This window comes from Sceloporus undulatus, chromosome 6 (assembly GCF_019175285.1).
Source record: "Sceloporus undulatus isolate JIND9_A2432 ecotype Alabama chromosome 6, SceUnd_v1.1, whole genome shotgun sequence".
Classification (NCBI taxonomy): Eukaryota; Metazoa; Chordata; class Lepidosauria; order Squamata; family Phrynosomatidae; genus Sceloporus; species Sceloporus undulatus.
In genome coordinates, this window is record NC_056527.1 from 165430644 (window position 1) to 165448564 (window position 17921).

The following is a 17921-nucleotide window of genomic DNA, read 5'->3' on the forward strand; positions in this document are numbered from 1 at the left end:
ACTTTTTATCGACTCCTGGAACTCATGTGGTATTTTAATCTCCTTCTCAATAACAATGGATTCAGCATGTGCCACCTGCTCCTTTGGAGCATCTTCCTTTGAAATAAAGGCACCTGCCTCTTCTCCCATCACCTGATAGATTAACTCTGGGGACCCTGTACTTTCACCTATCTTTGTTTGAGATCCCTGAAGAAATTCATCTTGCCATGAGTATTTAACAGTTGATTCTTCTTCAATATGGATTTGACCGTATACGGAGCTTTCATTGTCCGCGTGGCCCAAAGGATGCTCATCTGGAGTAGACACAAAGTACTTTTCTTCATCAACTACGTCATCCCCCTCAGCTACTTCTTCAACATGGGTCACAATCACATTGGGTTGTTTTTCCTTTATTACACTGTCAAAATATGTGGTACGTCTCTCTTCATCACTATGGTATGGACGTTTGGTCATACTTGGTAACATATCCTCTGCTTCCTCCACTTCAAATGGTGTTGAAAACTCCATGCGTTCCTCGGCTGAAGATCCTAGCGGCTCTTCAACAATTTCAACGTGAACGGTCCTTTTGTCTTTGCCCTCCATCCCTTTCACCCGAGCATTAACTATGTCTTCTACTACACCTCTGGATGGAGTTCCCTTACTCTCTTCCATCACTTTTTTAGCATCTTTCTTTAAGAAACTTACCAGGTCAAAATCATCAGAAACATTCATATCATCTTGAAGGGTGGCCTGTACATTGATTTCAGTCTTTAATTTGCCATCCGATAAAACTTCTTTCTTCTCAAAGGCGGTGGATTTGGTAGCAGCGGAAGGTCCTGTTTCAGAGGACTTTTGCACAAAACCTTTAAGAATGTCCGAAACAATGTTTTCTGCTATACTTTCTGTAAGTAAGGTATCCATCCTAGAGCTTTCGTCTTCACTTACTCTATCTTTATTTAGTTCCATGGTGAGTTTAAATGGGGCTTCACCCTTCTGACCTCCTCCAGAAGATGGCCTATGTTCTGTATTATTGGTCTTCAATGTCTGGCCATGAGTACGCACATCCGACTGGAGAGGGATCTCAACAGCTTCTTTGCTTTGGGTCACCATGCTCACATTTCTCTCCTTTTGAAACGAACGACTTTCCCCCATCTTTCTATCTGCCGGAACATTTTTTTCTGATGCATCTCTTCTAATCTGTTCTTGCCATATGACATCCTTGGGTGTTGTATCTGCCATAAACCTGTCATTTGTTCTGTTATGTATAAGGGTAAATTCTTGCAATGTCTGCTTTTTCTCACCTTGCTTAATTTCGGTTTTCGGTTCAAAGTTAGCACTTCTTTCTTCTACTCTAACCGATTTCTCTCTAAACCTCTCAGTATCAGGAGATGTTCTTTCTTTGGCTAGTGCTTCTTTTTCCTTGCTTTCTTCTAGCAAAACAGTCTTTCCCTCTTTCACCAGCTTACTGTCTTTGACCTGATCATTGGGATGAGTTCTCTCTATGGTTTTCTCGTATTTAGTTTCTCTTGAACTGGAGCTCAGGCCGTGAGATGGAAATGTCGGAATACTAACTCTGGTTTTCATATTTGCCGATATATTTGGACTTGTGGTATGTTTCTGGATACTTGTGGATTCTTTTGAGAAAGACACAGTACTTCCAGCTTCAGTTCTTTTCCTTTCAGGAAGGATTGTTTGTTTAGTTTCACTTGCTTGGCTAACAAGATAGGGTTGAGTAAAGGTTCGGGTCGCTCTTTGCTCTGTCCGAGTCGCATCCCTTTTGATAACAGCTGAAGGATGATACTCCGGCCTGAAAGCATCTCTCCTTAAACTTTTCCCAGGAGCAGCTCCCTGCGTTCTCTCGGTTTTTGTTTGAGATGAATAAATCGCGGAGCTGCTAATATTTGTTAAAGGGGATTTATATCTTGTGTCAACATTCTGGATTGCCGGGAGAGCTCTCTTTCCTTTCTTCTCTTGATAAGCCAAATGGCGGTTGCTGTATTCATAAAGCATGTCCCGGACACCTGCCAGTAGATAAAACAAATTAAAATCATGACACTAAATGCACTATACTTAAGTAATGTTCAAACACAGCAGCACAATAGGTTGATATCTAATTGTAGCAATAACACTTCTGCGAAAGATGGACTCCGTATTGCAATCCAAACCCATTTATGTCATGCTTGTCTTCCCAAAACATATAATGAACATAAACAGCTATATAATGTCAGTAGGCTCTGTGTCTAAGACACTTACTTACAAGTCCCTTGCCTCATCGACTGGCAAAGTAAATGTGATTTGCACACAAAGAAGCAAATAATATTGGCACACCTACATGCAATTCTATGACAACAAATTCATAGCTACTGTCAGGAATTTACTACAAAGTAAATTGTAACGCCAGGTATTTTACACTTCCAACTGCTAATCCTAGACATATACCTTCCACTTTCACAGCCAGCTGAGGGAGTCCTTTGGGGTGGGCAACTATTGGTCCTCCAAATGTTGCTGGACTGCAACTCCCATGAGCCCCAGCCAGTATAGCCATTGATCATGGGAACTGCAGTACAACAGGAGCCACTTCTTACTAAGGTAGAAATAAGGGATACATATCTTTTCCCCTCCCTGATCTTAAATCAATAAATATTGGTTAGCAATCCAAACCTGGCGGTAATTTCCTTCCATGCTCTTCATCCCACATAAGAATCCACTGACTGCTCTCTCCTTCCAGCAAAGCTCTGTAACACAAAAAAATAAGAACATTATAAAGTCAAAGGCTTTCATGGCTGGCATCCATCGTTTTTGGTGGGTTTTTCAGGTTATGTGGCCATGTTCTAAAAAATCATAGTTTTATTAAGGATTAAAAAAACACAATTAAACAGCCTTTCCTGTGGACAGGGGCCCAACCCAGGCATACAAGGTGAGTTTCCCTTATCTGAAAACGCCAGATGTGTTTTGGATCTTTTCAGTTTTTGGAATATTTGCATCTGCATAATGCGATATCTTGGAGATGAGAACCAAGTCTAAACTGGATACTCATTTATGTTTTGTATACACCTTATACACATAGCCTAAACGTAATCTTATACACAGTATTTTTAACAATTTTGTGCATGAAAAAAAGTTGTGTCCACTGAACCATCAGAAAGCACTAAACTATCCCAGCCACTCATATGGACAATTGTGGATTTTGGAGTATTTTTGATTTCAGGATTCCAGATAAGAGACACTCAACTATTTCCTAGAGTGTGAAAATCTTCATGAATTGGGATGCACTGGAATTCAGCCTTTAAAGAGAAAAAGATTGACTGTGCAGTAAGGACTTCCTTTTTACAACTGCTATTATCAGGACATTACAGCCGTTGTTTCAGATACTGTTCCCTCACTTGTTAAAACCTAGCAGACTCACGCTGCAGAACGGAGGTGGAAAAGTCTATTCTCATGTCATTTTAAAAAGTGCTCTATTGGTGAATCAAACACAGAATTAAGGAACAATAAATCTGTCCCAAGATGATGGCATGAATGCCTCGCAGCATACCGAAAACTGTAATAATCCCGACGTTTTCCAACTGCAGATTTTAAATTCAGCGATCATTAAAGACAACAAGCAATTTAAGCAATTTCATTTCTAACACTTGGCTGAAACATTTTGAGTTTCACACCGGCATATGTTTTGAACAGATAATACAGAACAGCTACTTAAGATCCATAACTGCTCTGTCTGGAAGAGTCTGATAATCGGAGCTTCAAGCGCCTGGAAAGCAATTCGAAATGCGGAGACACTGGCCTTTTAAAAAACATAAACACAGCGAAACAATCCAAGGTATGGTTGCCGCTGCATTCAATCTGACTATTTTTCTTCTAGTTTACCTAAAGAGGGATTGTAGCCACACAGCTTCATGAATGCGTAACCAGTTCTGTTCAGGATAAAACTGAAATATCTGCTGGGAAGAAAATGCTTCTTCAGAGTGAGGTGGAGTCACCTTCTTTGGAGGTTTTCCAACAGAGGCTGGATGGTCATCTGTTGGGAATACTTTGGCTCCATTCCCACTTACAGATAAATTGGTCTCCGATCAGAATCGATGGATCAATTTGACATCAGATCGTGGTTCCCACTACATTTGCCCCGATAGCATTTTTTGTCATCTGATTGCATCAAAATAACCCACTTGTGGTTCCCATTCATGAATGAGTCGATGCAAAATGATTCTGTTCCAGATGACCAAAGGGGGAATTTGAATCAATTCCGATCCGATTGTGGTTTACACTTGTGTGGAATCGACTTATTGAAAAAGAAGTGTCAAAAATCAGCGTCAAAAAGACGCGGGTTAAATGGGTCTTGAGCATGGGCCCCCCTTTTGGAATCATTTCACAGATTCAGATTCAGTGGGAACCATGGTCTTTTAAACTGGTTCAAACTGAATCACAATCCGGTTTAAAAGGTAGTGGGAATGAGGCCTTTGATTGTGTATTCCTGCATGGCAAAATGGGGTTGGATTGGATAGCCTTTGTGGGCTCTTCCAACTCTATGATTCTATGATCTCCTGCCATTTCCAGCATTGCACTGAGTGACGCATTGAAATCATTCATACCCAGAACATTTCTATTTGCTGTATCTGCATTCTCCTTCCTCACTTTGCCTGACCTTTTTTATTTGGACGCCAAAACCACAATTCTCAATGCACCAGTTTTAATATAAAGTCGAAGGCTTTCATGGCTTGCATCCATAGTTTTTTGTGGGGTTTTCGGGCTATGTGGCCATGTTCCAGAAAAGTTTCTTCCCGATGTTTCACCAGCATCTGTAGCTGGCATCTATGCTACAACTTCTTTTGCACAGGTCCAAAACACACTGCAGAAATAATCCCGTTTGAGACCGCTTTAACTGCCCTGGCTCAGTGCTAGTGTATATTGGCAACGTCTCACAAAACTACAGTTCCCAGAAATGCCTAGCATTGAGCCAGGGCAGTTAAAGTGGTCTCAAACTGGATTATTTCTGCAGTGTGTTTTGGACCACAGTTAATCTCAAAGGTGCTACTAGATCCCTTTGCACAGTGATATTCCAAACCAACATGGCTATGCCTCTGAATTCCAGTTCCTTGATACCTTTGGAGGAATTTCCTTTAAATGCAGAAAGGCACCTAGATAGCCATTCCTCTGTTAGGAGCAAGCTTTGGGATAAAAACAATTTTATAAACATACGGTTAAGATTTTCCTTGACCTTTTGATTTTTTTAAAACTCTCTTTTTATTTTTTAAGGAAAAGACGAAAGTCTCCTTGTTCCTCTAAAATGCTATGTTCCAAAGTGGAAGAAACTTGCACATGATCTTCCGAGAACATTGCATTATATTCCCAACTTCTGTTCCTTTAGGAAGTCCCTGAAAGCTGTTAACTGGAAAGCAAGGAATGCGGGAAGTTTGACTAAAGGATTTTTTGCGGATGATAAAACAACAGTTTGCTTGTTGCTAGAGCAACGATGAAGTCACTAAAAATAATTTCCAAGCACATGCACTGTATAAGGCAAAGGGCAGCAGGACACAGGAGGGAACTGAATCCCAAACCATGGACGGCTGAAACAAACTTTAACATTTAAAAAACTCCACTTAAAAGGTTTGTCCAAAGGAATGAGGAATTGAAGATCACAAAGTGGTTCATTTGTTTCGAGCAAATCTATGCTTGGGCAAGGTCGACAACAGTATTTTTGCACCCAGTTTTTCTTTACACAATGTGTGACACAGGCCTGCCAAGTCAACCCAGCTGTACCAGGCAAGTCTTGAAGCAATTCAACCACAACGGCCAAAGTTTTCAAGAGGCGCTGCGAAAGTTACTGCAAGGGCTGCACCCCACAATGGGGAAATAATCCAATTGACACCACTTTTAACCGCCATGGGTCAAAACGGTATGGAATTCTGTGAGGACATTTAGCCCGAGAGCTCTGGTGCCACAGAAAATGAAGCCAATGCTGCAACTTCTCACTCTAGAGAAATGAAAGGACCAGAGACTCATTTACTGTGTTTGTTTTTTTTCCCCTTTCAAATCATCTTTCTTCATAGAGTCTGGATGGATGCCATCAAGCACGTTGGAGCAACAGAGAAGACAGTAAGCGATCAGTTCCATTGGGAAAATTTATGAGCAGAGCTTGCATCCTAACTAGATGAAACACTTTTGGAACTTCCCCTCTTCTTTTGTCCCTTTTCTCTTTCTAACAGAAGGCAGAAAAAAACTTCACACACCCATCAAACCATTTCCAGTTGACCGCAAACCGTGTCAAATGGAAACCCCATTTAAAACACATTTCCTGGTGCACTTATTTTTTAAAATCAAGCAACATTTCTTGATTTATTATCCATTCCCACGAAACCAGGTAGTAGACATGGCGCGTGAGCCTCTTAAGACATCTTGTAACTAATCCTAACCAAGGACCGGAAGCACTAAAGCTATTTTACATTCCAGTTTTTTCCAGCTTAGCTGGAATGTCCTGTCGGATGGAGCCATGGCACGCTAATGTGTGATGTCAAAACTGCATTATTTCTACAGTGTTGTAGTGGCAACCCGAGTAGTAGATCTATTACTATATATTAAAGCAACCTTGATACCGCTTGAATGTCATTGGTTCTATCCAAAGGAATCCTGTGGGCTGCACTTTTGGTGAGAGAATTCCCTGCTAGGAGAGCTTTCCTGATAGAAAAGAGAATTCAAAATATTAATGACAAATCCAAAGAATCTATAGGATGGAAGACATGACTGTCAAAGTGGCATCAAACTGTCTATGGACAGGAGCAGTGTAGACAAGGGCTGTCTAGTGGATCCACCTGCCATAGGAATGGCAAACCTCAGGTTTTACCACCATTGCTATTGAGTTGAACAGTAACTCTGCTGGTGCCAAACCTAGGTATCCATTGGTGTCATCATATTACCAGAATATCTCAGTATATGAGATGACAATACAGTTCATCCTCCTTTGTCGCTGACTGGAGGTTCGTGGTCTTGAATACTTCACAGAAGAGTGACCTCCGTTATTTCAATGGGGTACAGCCCTCGTGGGTGCGCGCACTCTTGGACCTGTTGCCCCATTCAAGCCTATGGGCTTGAATATAGGCAACGTGTCTGATTCGCAGGGGGGTTCCGGAAAGGATCCCCTGTGAAAAAGGAGGGCCAACCTGCAAACAATATCTAATTAGATTTTTCTTAAAGAGGTACAGTAGTGGCCATTTAGAAAAAGTCAGGGACAATGACAAAAAAACCAAAAACAAACTTCAAGTCCCCTGGGAGCAGCCATTTTATAAAATGACATTACCTCATAGTGATATCTTCCAGTTTTCAAGCATCAGCTAACAGTGAGTCTGCCAGCACTAAAACTTCCCAGGTGCTTTCAAAAGTCCAAAGGCAAGCCCCAATAAATCACTGCCAGTAATCCAGTTCTGGACGGAGACACGGCAATGGATAACTGACACCAGACCCAATGTCTCTGGGAAAGGCCAAAGTTGGCAAGGGAATGCCTTGCAACAGACAAGGAGCTGGCCCAGAGAAAGTAATAAGTCCAAGAAGAATATCCACAAAACAGGACCCCTGCTGTTTCAAGGGAATACACGCTATGTCTGACGTACACGTCCATATACCCACATTCCACAACTCTGTGACCAACCGCTCTTCCATCTTATCTGGATTTCAGTTTGTTCATTCCCCCATACATTCCTGAATTGATTTAATAGTCATAAGAGTTGGAAGAGGACCACACAGGGCCACCGAGTCCAACTCATTTTGCCATGCAGACATACACAGTCACAACACTCCTGACAGATGGCATCTGGCCTCTGTTTAAAACATCTCCAAGGAGAAGACTTCAACCACACTCCAAGGGCAGCATCTTCCACTGTTGAACAGCTCTTTACTCTCAGGAAGTTCTTCCTAACACTGAGGTTGCGAGTCTCTTTTCTGTAGCTGGAATCCATTGCTCCATGTCCTAATCTCTGGAGCAGCAGAAAACATGCTTGCTCCCTCCTCAACATGGACAGCCCTTCAAATGTTTAAACATTGGTATCAAGTTCACCTCCACCTAAGGATACTACAGCCACACACACCACTTAAGGTTGCTCTCGATCCACCTGTTGCAGCCTTTGTCCAAACTTATTGAGATGTTTCCCCAAGCAAGAACCTTTCGAACCTGTCCCTAGTTTTCCCTTTATCTCTCAAATGAACCGAAATTCTGTAGAGAGATTTTTTTAAATGCATCTTTAGGACCATCATCTGTAATTTTATTAATGCTTACCTGTAGGTGGCAATTCAAGGCTGAGCCCGCTTTCACCTGGAGGAGGCTCATGGTAGTCCTTTAGGTACTCTGCGATGGAACATGGTCAGAAGAACTGCTTTTCTTCCTCAAGGGCTTCCTTGATCATCTAAACCAAAAACACAATCGAAAGCTGTTGTACACACAGGAACACAGGGTGAGCTCAGATAGCTAAATTGCTTGCAGCAGTGAAATTTTAGGACTCAAACACAAAGCTAAGAAGATCTGGGTCCCCTACTGAGAGAAAGGAAGACATAAAAGAATAAGAGGACTTGTTTGCATGCGCCACTAAAACATCCTCCCCTGGTCCTCTGAGCAGGGAGTCTGGATAACTCAGGACCCAATTCCTGGTGTGAACAGTCCAGATGTTGTCCAGCCGTCCAGCACCAAAGCTATGAAGCCAACACCCTAAAAATATGATTTTGCACACTGTTTGCTCCAGAAGATATGGAGGCCTCACTGTTTGTATATGTGTTGGTTGCTCTGAGATCAGTGATGCATGCAGCCATAAGGACTGATGCTGGGCAACCTCATTCTGACCTCAAAGCAAGCGATGCACCACCTGGACATAGTGGGATGTGTCATGTAAATAGCCACCCAACTTGCAATGGGGGTCCTAGGTTACAGGTGGAGGCTGGGCCACTTTGGGGCCAGGATATTCTGGTCTCTCTCAAGTATTCTGGCCCATGCAGACACCACCTAGGTTCCGCATTTTGCTTCATTTCAGGTATCCCCCCCACCGTACCATCATCCCCAATCTAATGCAAGGGTAAGCCTGGTGACATATGGGCAGGGAAAACCAGGCGGCTTTGCTTCAACGCTCCACCGGTCTCAGTCCTTTCCAGGTATTATGACTGTTGAGGTGGGTGCATCAAAGAGTGAACCCACTTTGTCAAAGTAAGGTACACAGCACCTAAAAGTCCAATTCTTGGCACATGAAAATCTTACAACACCTCTCCACTTTGTGGATGGAATCCTGGAAATAGATGGGCCCCCTTGCTGTGCTCCAAGATGGTTCCTTCTATGTTTTCTACAATAGCCCCTCTCACCAATATGGCCATTTGGACAAGAGAGGCACAGGCACCATCCGAGAGGAAGGAGGATGGAGGTGGACTCAGAGGGAAGGAAGGGCTGCAAGGGAAGAGGGAAGGAAGGTGCACCCTATTTGGAAGAATACCCTCATTTCCTTTCCCTTCCGGTCCAGACCAGCTGCTTCTTCATCTCTGAGTCACTCTATCCAGCATCTGAGCCAGAAAAGACTCATAGTGGCAAATCCCTGGGACTTTTCAGCTGCTGGGACTTAACTACTACTGGAGCAGGGGAGAGGACATGGAGCTGTACACAGCTTCGTTTTCAGGATCTCTTGCCATTATAGGATCATAGATTCACAGTTGGAAGAGACCGCACGGGCCATTCCAGTCCAACCCCATCATGCATGAACTCTCCATCAAAGCATCCCTGACAGATTGGCCATCCAGCCTTTGTTTAAAGACCACCAACGGGAAGGAACCTCTACGAACTCCAAGAGGTGTTGTTCCACTGTCGAACAGCCCCTTACTCTCAGGAAGTCCCTCCTAAGTTGAGGTGGAATCTCTTTTCCTGTAGCTTGCATCTATTGTTCCAGGTCTTATGTTGCTTTCTCTGCTCCAGAGATCTCCACTGGGTTTTCGTAATTGATTCTTTAGTCACTTCCAACGTAAAATGCAAGCAGAGCTTAGTGAAGGAGAAAATGCTTGCCTCCTACTGCTCAGCTTGATGGGAAGGAATGCGGTAACTCAGTACGGACAGATGTGTTAAAATGCTAATTTTACAAGATGTGTAACCTATTCCCTTTGGAACACTACTGAAAAAAAGTCTGGGAAACCCGATCGAGGTTCCACAGGAGGCGGGAGGAAGCGATGTCAAGTTGACTCCAGGAGGAAAACACAGTAACATTCAACTGTTCTTCTTACATCCAAGAACTGCAGGGCCACTCTTCCTACAGTTCCCTCTGTGGGTGAATTTGAATTCACTGAATCCATTGAATCCATAAGAATCTGGACTACGCAATGGATAATGTAATTTCCCCCCAAGAGAGCTGAATTCGTTTGAAAGCGAGACCCACCGCCGCTCATGTGTGTAACCTCCTCCTGTTTTCAACCTATAGACGTTTTGCAGTGTGGTTGCCCTATTATAAATAACCAAGGTGCTAGGAGAACCTGTGAAAAATGGTTGAAATAGCTATAAAAAGATTGAAGGGGGGACACCCGACAGCCATCTTCAAATACATGAGGGCTGTCTTCTACCCAGAAAGACATGCTTGGAGAGGGGGGTTGTTCAGGAGGTCTCCATGGCCCAGACTGGGAACCCTACTCTAACAGGACACGCTACTGACGCCTTATAAGAAAACCCACTGGATCTACAATAAATTCCACTCTATTTCATAAGCACAAGGGTTTGCAGCAGGACCCACCAGCGGTTTAACTCCTTCTTCTTCCTCAGTTTGAGGAAAATCTCTCTCTCCAGGAAGTGTACCCTGAACCTGATGCTCCAGCATTTTTAAAAAACTCTGCAAGCAAACATGTTTGTAAAAGATGCATCTAACTTCACAGCACAGCTTGAGCTCTACATCTTTTTACGACACAGAGACTCCTAGAACGGAAAAGGTCATATAACCCAACCCTCTACTAATGAGGGATATCTGCTACTAATAGCATCCCACATTAGGGAGCCTTCCAGATTTTGCTTTAAAGAAAAAAAACAAAAAAACACCTCTACGGAGAGTGTGTCCATCACCTCCCAGTGCAACTGTTCCACGTAATGAAGAGCTCATGCCATCAGGTACTGTACTTCAAATCCCCTGGCTTGTAACCTGAAAGCTACTGGTTCACACCCTTCTCTTCTGGATCTATGTGCTGCGATAGCCCTTCAACTATTTGAAGGTTGCTATCATGTGGCACCTTACGCAGGCCAGCAGTGACAAACGGCCCCACCAAGAACCGCCACCACAAAAGAGAGATAGGATAAAACATTCATCCCCGGGTCCTCTGAAAATGTTTTATCTGACTGACTAAGAAGATGTAGGTCCAAAAAAGACTGCAGAAATAACTATGGGAAGACCCTGAAAATAAAAAGGAGGGGGTTTATGTCAACTTTCCGTTCGGATTAATGTCACTTATTTCTCATTGACATCAACACGGTCTGCAAAACAACCCACTTTTGCTGTGTTCTGTGGACTTTTAAATACCGTTTCGGCACGCGGTATTTAACCAATTTGCCCCCAATTTGCCTGTGTGTGATAAGTCCTAGGTAAGGCTTCCTCCAGTAACAGGTGTTGGAAAGACTGAGAGCAACTGCCACGTTTGGAGAGTAAATGATACTGGGCAAGATGCGCCAACGGTCTGTCCTCAGTTCCAAGGCCGCTTCTCATTTTCCCTGCATGCCAAAGTCCACCACTAAACTTTGGGCACAGCTTTGTATATAGTACCTGAACCTAGGCCCACACATGGTGTTGCAAAACACAGTGAGGCTTTCAAAACAAACAGGCCACTGGCATCAGGGTGGGCCAATTTGAAGTCCTGGATTACATTGCTGCACATGGCACCATCGCAAGCATAGTTCTCAAAAAGCCATCACCAAATGATTCAGCAGCCTAGACCTAGTAGATGGGGACAAGAACAGGGGAATTGAGACCATAAAAGTTGAGGCCATGTCTACACGGGTCAATTGAAGCAGTTTAACCCATCCTCATGCCACAGATGCCCGCCTCTGTAGTTCCAAAATTCTACTTTGCTGTTGCAAAATGGTACCAACCAATTTTCACACTATCAGCAAGCCCATAACAAATTCCCCAGTTTGCAGAAGTACAAAACACAGCTTTAAAACATCAATTAAATTAAAGTGGAGGAGAATGGCCAAAACAGCACAACCATACAAGGACTGAGGCCCTTAGGTGCTCTAGTATTCAACTAGCTACTAAAGAGAAGGCAAACAAAAATGGGAGGGTTTAAACCCGAGCGAACAGAATCTTAAACAGTGCGATTCCACAATCTGTGATTTGTTGCTAGTTCACTTGTAATAGCAATCCCCAACACAAAATTCTTGCATTTACCGTGGGCCCTTGGTATCCTCTAGGGTTTGGTTCTAGGACCTCAATGAATGCTTCACAGTCCCATTAAATACATGATTCAGTAAAATGGAAGATGCCACTGTCATAAAAATACATTGTAAGTACAAACCATCAGTGTGGTGTTTGGTTTGAAGCACTGAACTAAGACCAATGAGATTGGTGTTCAAACCCCCAGTTTAGCCATGGAAACCCTTAGGCACAAGTCACACTCTCTCCGCCTCCGAGGATGGTCATGGCCAAACTGAAGAACTTGCCAAGAAAACCTATGATAGGTTCTCATTAGAGTCTCCATAACTTTGAAATGACTTGAAGGCACACAAAAACAAGCACACTAAATAAACAAACATTGATAGTTTCCTTAACCATGTTTAGGTGTAACATCTGGATAGCCAACCTTTGGTTGGCTGCTACCTAGATGGGAAACCATGGTTTGTAGTATTTCCAAACCACCATGATTACCTTTCATCTGCACAAAATATCCTGTGTAAAAGAGACTCCCGCTTTGATAAAAAAGGTCTTGTTAATTTCTTCATCGGAAGGTTTTAACAAATTAAATCATTGTGTATGGCATCTCCAATCCCTTGTCAGTGTGCTACGCATTATGTTTAATCACTGGGCTACTGGCCACACCTTCCCATCCTGAATGTAATAGCCGGTTCGGTAACAATGTGCATCCTCAGCAGTCTCGCTCCTGCCAGTGGCACTGTGAAATCCCGGCGCACCAAATCCTGCCCCTTCTCTGACACGCAGCCTTCTCCAACCCCAATGGCCTTTGCTTACAATGAAGCCATTATCAAGATGAGCACAGACAAGAGAGCCCACCAGCGTGTGACTAAGAGGACCAAGGGGAACAAAAGAAATGCTGCCACAGGAAACGCAGGGACCGCTTTGGCCCAGCAGATCCCTGAACTGAGAGTTCACTTGCAGTTTGTTATGACATCTCCTAATCTAATGGACATGGAAATGTGTCACTCATTTCTTGGCGCACCCTCAGCCCCAGTGGGCTCACCATAACATCTAAAGACACCATTCACATACAAAATCAGCAATGGGACACATTTCCATAGCCTATCTGCACCATTGCCCAGGGCTGGGCTCCCATGAAATGCAAAAGCAAAATATAAGAAGCAAAATATGACAAGTTTGTTGGGGACCAAAAAGCAGTTTAGAAACTCACTTTGGCTTTGCTTCTTAGATTTTGCTTTTGCATTTTGCCAGAAGTTCCAGCCCTTAGCAGCTTCCAAAAAGTGACGCAAAACTGATGCTCAAACTTTGCTCACCCTGAACTTCTGGTCTAATCCAGTAGGGCCTTTCTTACAAAAACCTGAGGGTCTTTGATATCACCGCTGAGGTGAGTATTGTCTATGGGATGTCTATGGCACATTTATCTGGTGGTCGCATGTGCAGGATCATATGTGCACAAGTGAATCACCACAAGAAACATGAGCCAGGGAGCAAGGTTTATCGTCGATAGTAATGGCAACAAATTCCCTAATCTGATATAGGGGCAATATAGTGGACACTTTGTCGGCAGCCATTTCAGGTTCTCCACATTTCTGTCCTACGTGGACAACAGGTCCCCTGCCCTCCCCACACATTCATTTTACCCAAGGCTCTATGAATATTTCAGGCTGGCTGCTATGCAATTAATCTAGACTAGGCAATGCTATTTGAAGCACACAAAGGGTGGGTGGGTGTGCCTAGACGCTCCTATTTCCTCCCTTCCTCCAAAGAGAACTCTTGTCCTGTGCTCAGCCCTCTGATGATCTGTTTTCCAGTGCTCCAGTCCTCCTGTGTTGATTTTACTGTGCTCAGAAGGCAAAGTTTTCCATCCAGAAATGGATTCCTGTGCCATTACATTCAAGCTGAGTCTGAAAAAAAAATCACAGTTTGGGGGGACTGTAGTTCCCAGCATCCCCCAGCCATATGGCCCAGAGCCAAGGCAGCAATCTAGTCACCATCTCTGGTCACCAGGCTGAACCGGCAGAAGATTTTTATTTTCATTGGCCCAGAATGCCCACCCACCCCTGCACTTGCTCCCAAAATGCCATCAAAAGTGATCCCCAGGAGCTTATTGCGGCTGAGAGTAGATCCAGCAGCTTTCAAACAGGAGATCAGATAACCAAGGAAACACTCGCTATAAGTCGACCATATTTCAGTAAGGCCTTTGACAATTTCCCCATGACATTCTTGCCAAACAAGCCTGTAAACTGTGGGCTAGACAAGGCAACTGTTACATGGATTTGTAATTGGTTGACCGGCCAAACCCAAAGTGGTGCTCAACAATGGCTCCTTTTCATCCTGGAGAGAAGTGACCGTGGGGGGTCCCACAGGGCTCTGTCCTGGGCCCAGTGTTATCAACATCTTTATTCAAGGACCTGGATGACAGAACGGGGGCATACTCATCAAATTTGCACGACACCAACCTAGGGGAGTAGTGCTAATACCCCAGAGGACAGAATCAAAATTCAAGATGAACTGGTAGACTCGAACAGCGGCCAAAGCTCACAAAAATGAAATTCAACATGGAGAATGTAAGGTACTGCACTTAGTGCGGAAAAAAAATGAAATGCACAGATATAGTGGGCGACACCTGGCTGAATGAAACTACGTGTGAAAGGGATCTGGGAGGTCCAAGTAGACCACAATTTGAACTGAGTCAACAGTGTGATGCGGCAGCTGAAAGGCCAATGTATTTTAGGCTGCATCAACGAAATATGTGTCTAGATCAGGGAAGTCATGTGCCCTTCTATTCTGCTTTGGTCAGGCCTCACCTGGAATACTGTGTCCAGTTCTGAGCACCACAATTTAAAAAGGACATTGGAAACTGGAGCGTGTCCAAAGGAGGGCAACTAAAATGGTGAAGGGTCTTGGAAACCATCCCTATGAGGAACGACTCAGGGAGCTGGGATGTTTAGCCTGGAGAAGAGAAGGTTAGAGGTGATATGATAGTCCTGTTTTAATATTTGAAGGGTTGTCATATTGAGGAAGGAGCAAGCTTGTTTTCTGCTGCTCAGGAACAGGACCCGGAACAATGGATGCAAACTACAGGAAAAGAGATTCCACCTCAACATTAGGAGGAACTTTCTGATAGTAAGGGCTGTTCGACAGTGAACAAACTCCTTCCTCGGAGTGTAGTGGAGGTCTCCCTCCTTGAGGTCTTTTTAAACAGAGGCTGGATTGACCCCTGTCGGGAATGCTTTGATTTGTATTTCCTGCATGGCAGAATGGGGTTGGACTGGATGGCCTTTGCCGTCTCTTCCAACTCTATTATTCTCTGATTCTATGATATATAAGTTCTAGGGCAGTTTTGGGACCAACGTTATGGATTTTCATATGACCCATGGATAAGTCAGGGTAAAACATAGGGACATATAATGACGGATGTAAAGGTGAAGTAAAGGAAAACAATTCCAAAGAACTTACAAAAATTCCAGCCAGGCATAACTATTAGTGTATATACTAAAGGCTGGATGGATGAGAGAGTAGAAGCGGGTCAGTGCTTCTAGGACAGATTAAACTCTTTAATTTCACTGTGTATATATATATATGGGTGTGTGTGTGTATCCAAATGTACTAACATTGACCTGTGGTAAGTCGACCAGTTTTTTTGGGTCAATTTTTAAACCTAAATTTCTAAACTTAACTATACTGGAGTATATACATTATGTATTTTACAAACCTTTCTTATGCTGCTGAAAACAAACAAAACAATGAAAAAAAGGAACTGGAATAGCCACCTTGAGGACCAAGTTTGGAAACATTGCTCAGGGGGCTGAAGTCCAAAACCACCCAGAGGACCAAAGTCTGGGACTTCATCCCTTTGGGCAGTGGTTCCCAAACTGTGGTCCTCCAGGTGTTTTGGACTTCAGCTCCCAGAACTCCTGACTCTTGGCCAAGTTGGCTGGGGAGCTGAGTCCAAAACATCTGAAGGACCAAAGTTGGGAATCACTGGGGCGGGTAGGTTTGAAGTCTAGTGTATGGAAACTTCAACCCCAGGAGATTGGTTCCCCAAACTTTGGTCTCCAGGTGTTTTCTGGGAGTTGAAGTCCAAAAACACTGGAGGACCAAATGTGGACGTCACACCTTTGAGTAGCGGTTGCCCAATGGTGGTCCTCCAGGTTTGTTTTGGACCTCATTTCCCAGAATTCCTGACTCTTGGCCAAGCTGGCTGGAGCTTCTGGGAGCTGGAGTCCAAAACACCTGGAGGGCCCTTGGGCAAAACTTTGGTCCTCCAGGTTTTTTCAGGTCTCCAGATGTCTTGGGCTTCAGCTCCCAGAACTCGACTCTTGATCAAGCTGGCTGTGCTTCTGGGAGCTGAGGTCCAAAGACACTTGGAGGACCAAACTTTGGAAGCCCAGGGGGGTCTGGGGCAGGTTGGCCCTTGGGGGTGGGAGGTGGGTTCCTTACCTGGTACTGGAGCAGCTCCTGGCCCTGCCTGTCCTGCTGGTCCCGGGAGTCCTTCTCCAGGCCTCTCCAAGGGCGCAGAGCTCCCTCCAGGTGCGATGGAGCTGCTCCAGGTGCCTCTTTCTCTCTTGCTTTTGGCTGCGGAGCTCCTGGAGCTGAAGCGGGGGTCTCCTTCTCTGCTGGCCTCTCTTCCAGCTGTTGGGGGCGGTGCATAGCGCTCCAGGCTCCCTCCGCAGCTCCATTGCAAGACCAAGTCTCCATGGCTTCTTCTGCTGCTGCTGCGAAACCTGTGCTGCTGCTGCTGCTGGTGATGATGCTGCTGCAACCTGAAAGTGGCAGGGCAATTCCGCAAAGGAGGGCGGCGGCTTCCTTGCCTCTTGCAGCTGCCAACGTCCCTTGAAGCCGCTCCAGAGGGCGCTTCCAAAGCGGCACAGTCCCTCCCCAGGCTTTCTAGTTCCCCATGCAGGGGACACCCTGGGGCTCCAGGTACCTGAGCGCGCAGCTCCTTGCCTTGGGGCCAAGCTCTCCAGGTGGGCACGCTCTTGCAGCATTGCATGGCGCTGGGCTTCACGCTTGGCTGCAGGAGTGATGGAGCTTCCACTGCCTTGCGCAGCTCTGCCACTTCTTTCTCTGCCAGCTTTGGCATCCTTTCCTTGGCTCCTCGACTTCTTAGCCCCCCGCAGCTCTTGCACCAGGCACCGGTTCTCCTCCTCCCAAGGCCCGGACCCGGGGACATAGAGCTCCAAGCGGGAGTTGAGCTCTTGCAGCTCCTGCTGCTCATCCCACTCCATCCTCTCTGCTCTGAGCCAGATCCAGCACAGGGCTGTGCTTTGCTCTTTTGGAAAACAGGAGGAGGAGGTGGGAGGGAGCAGGCTTTTTCTGCCAGGGAAAGGCCAAAGGCGGGCCCCTACTGGCTCCTTAGGGCCAGGGGCCAGCCGCTCCCAACAACTGCAGCTTTATAAAAAGAAAGAGCCTAGCATAGAGAAGAGAAGAATGGAATACAGTCTGTGCAGGAATACATAGAGCAGATGGAGAGACCTCCCCCCAAAGGCCATCCAGGGGGATCTCATTTTGCCATGCAGGAATACATAGAAAGCTGGAGGAGTCCCTAAAGGCCATCCCTTTCTGCCATGCAGGGGAGCCATG

The 17921-nt window shown here is 44.9% G+C and overlaps 1 protein-coding gene across 1 annotated transcript in view; it reads right to left on the bottom strand.

Annotated features, from left to right (window-relative positions):
• SYNM (synemin) overlaps window positions 1-17034 on the bottom strand; it is an 18285-nt gene extending 1251 nt beyond the window's left edge. Inside the window, 5 exon segments of the mRNA XM_042474017.1 lie at window positions 3-2000; window positions 2641-2714; window positions 3847-3917; window positions 16779-16840; window positions 16843-17034. Of these exon segments, the coding sequence (XP_042329951.1) occupies window positions 3-2000; window positions 2641-2714; window positions 3847-3917; window positions 16779-16840; window positions 16843-17017 (2380 nt within the window). The 5' untranslated portion in view covers window positions 17018-17034.
• Window positions 17035-17921: the final 887 nt, after the last annotated feature.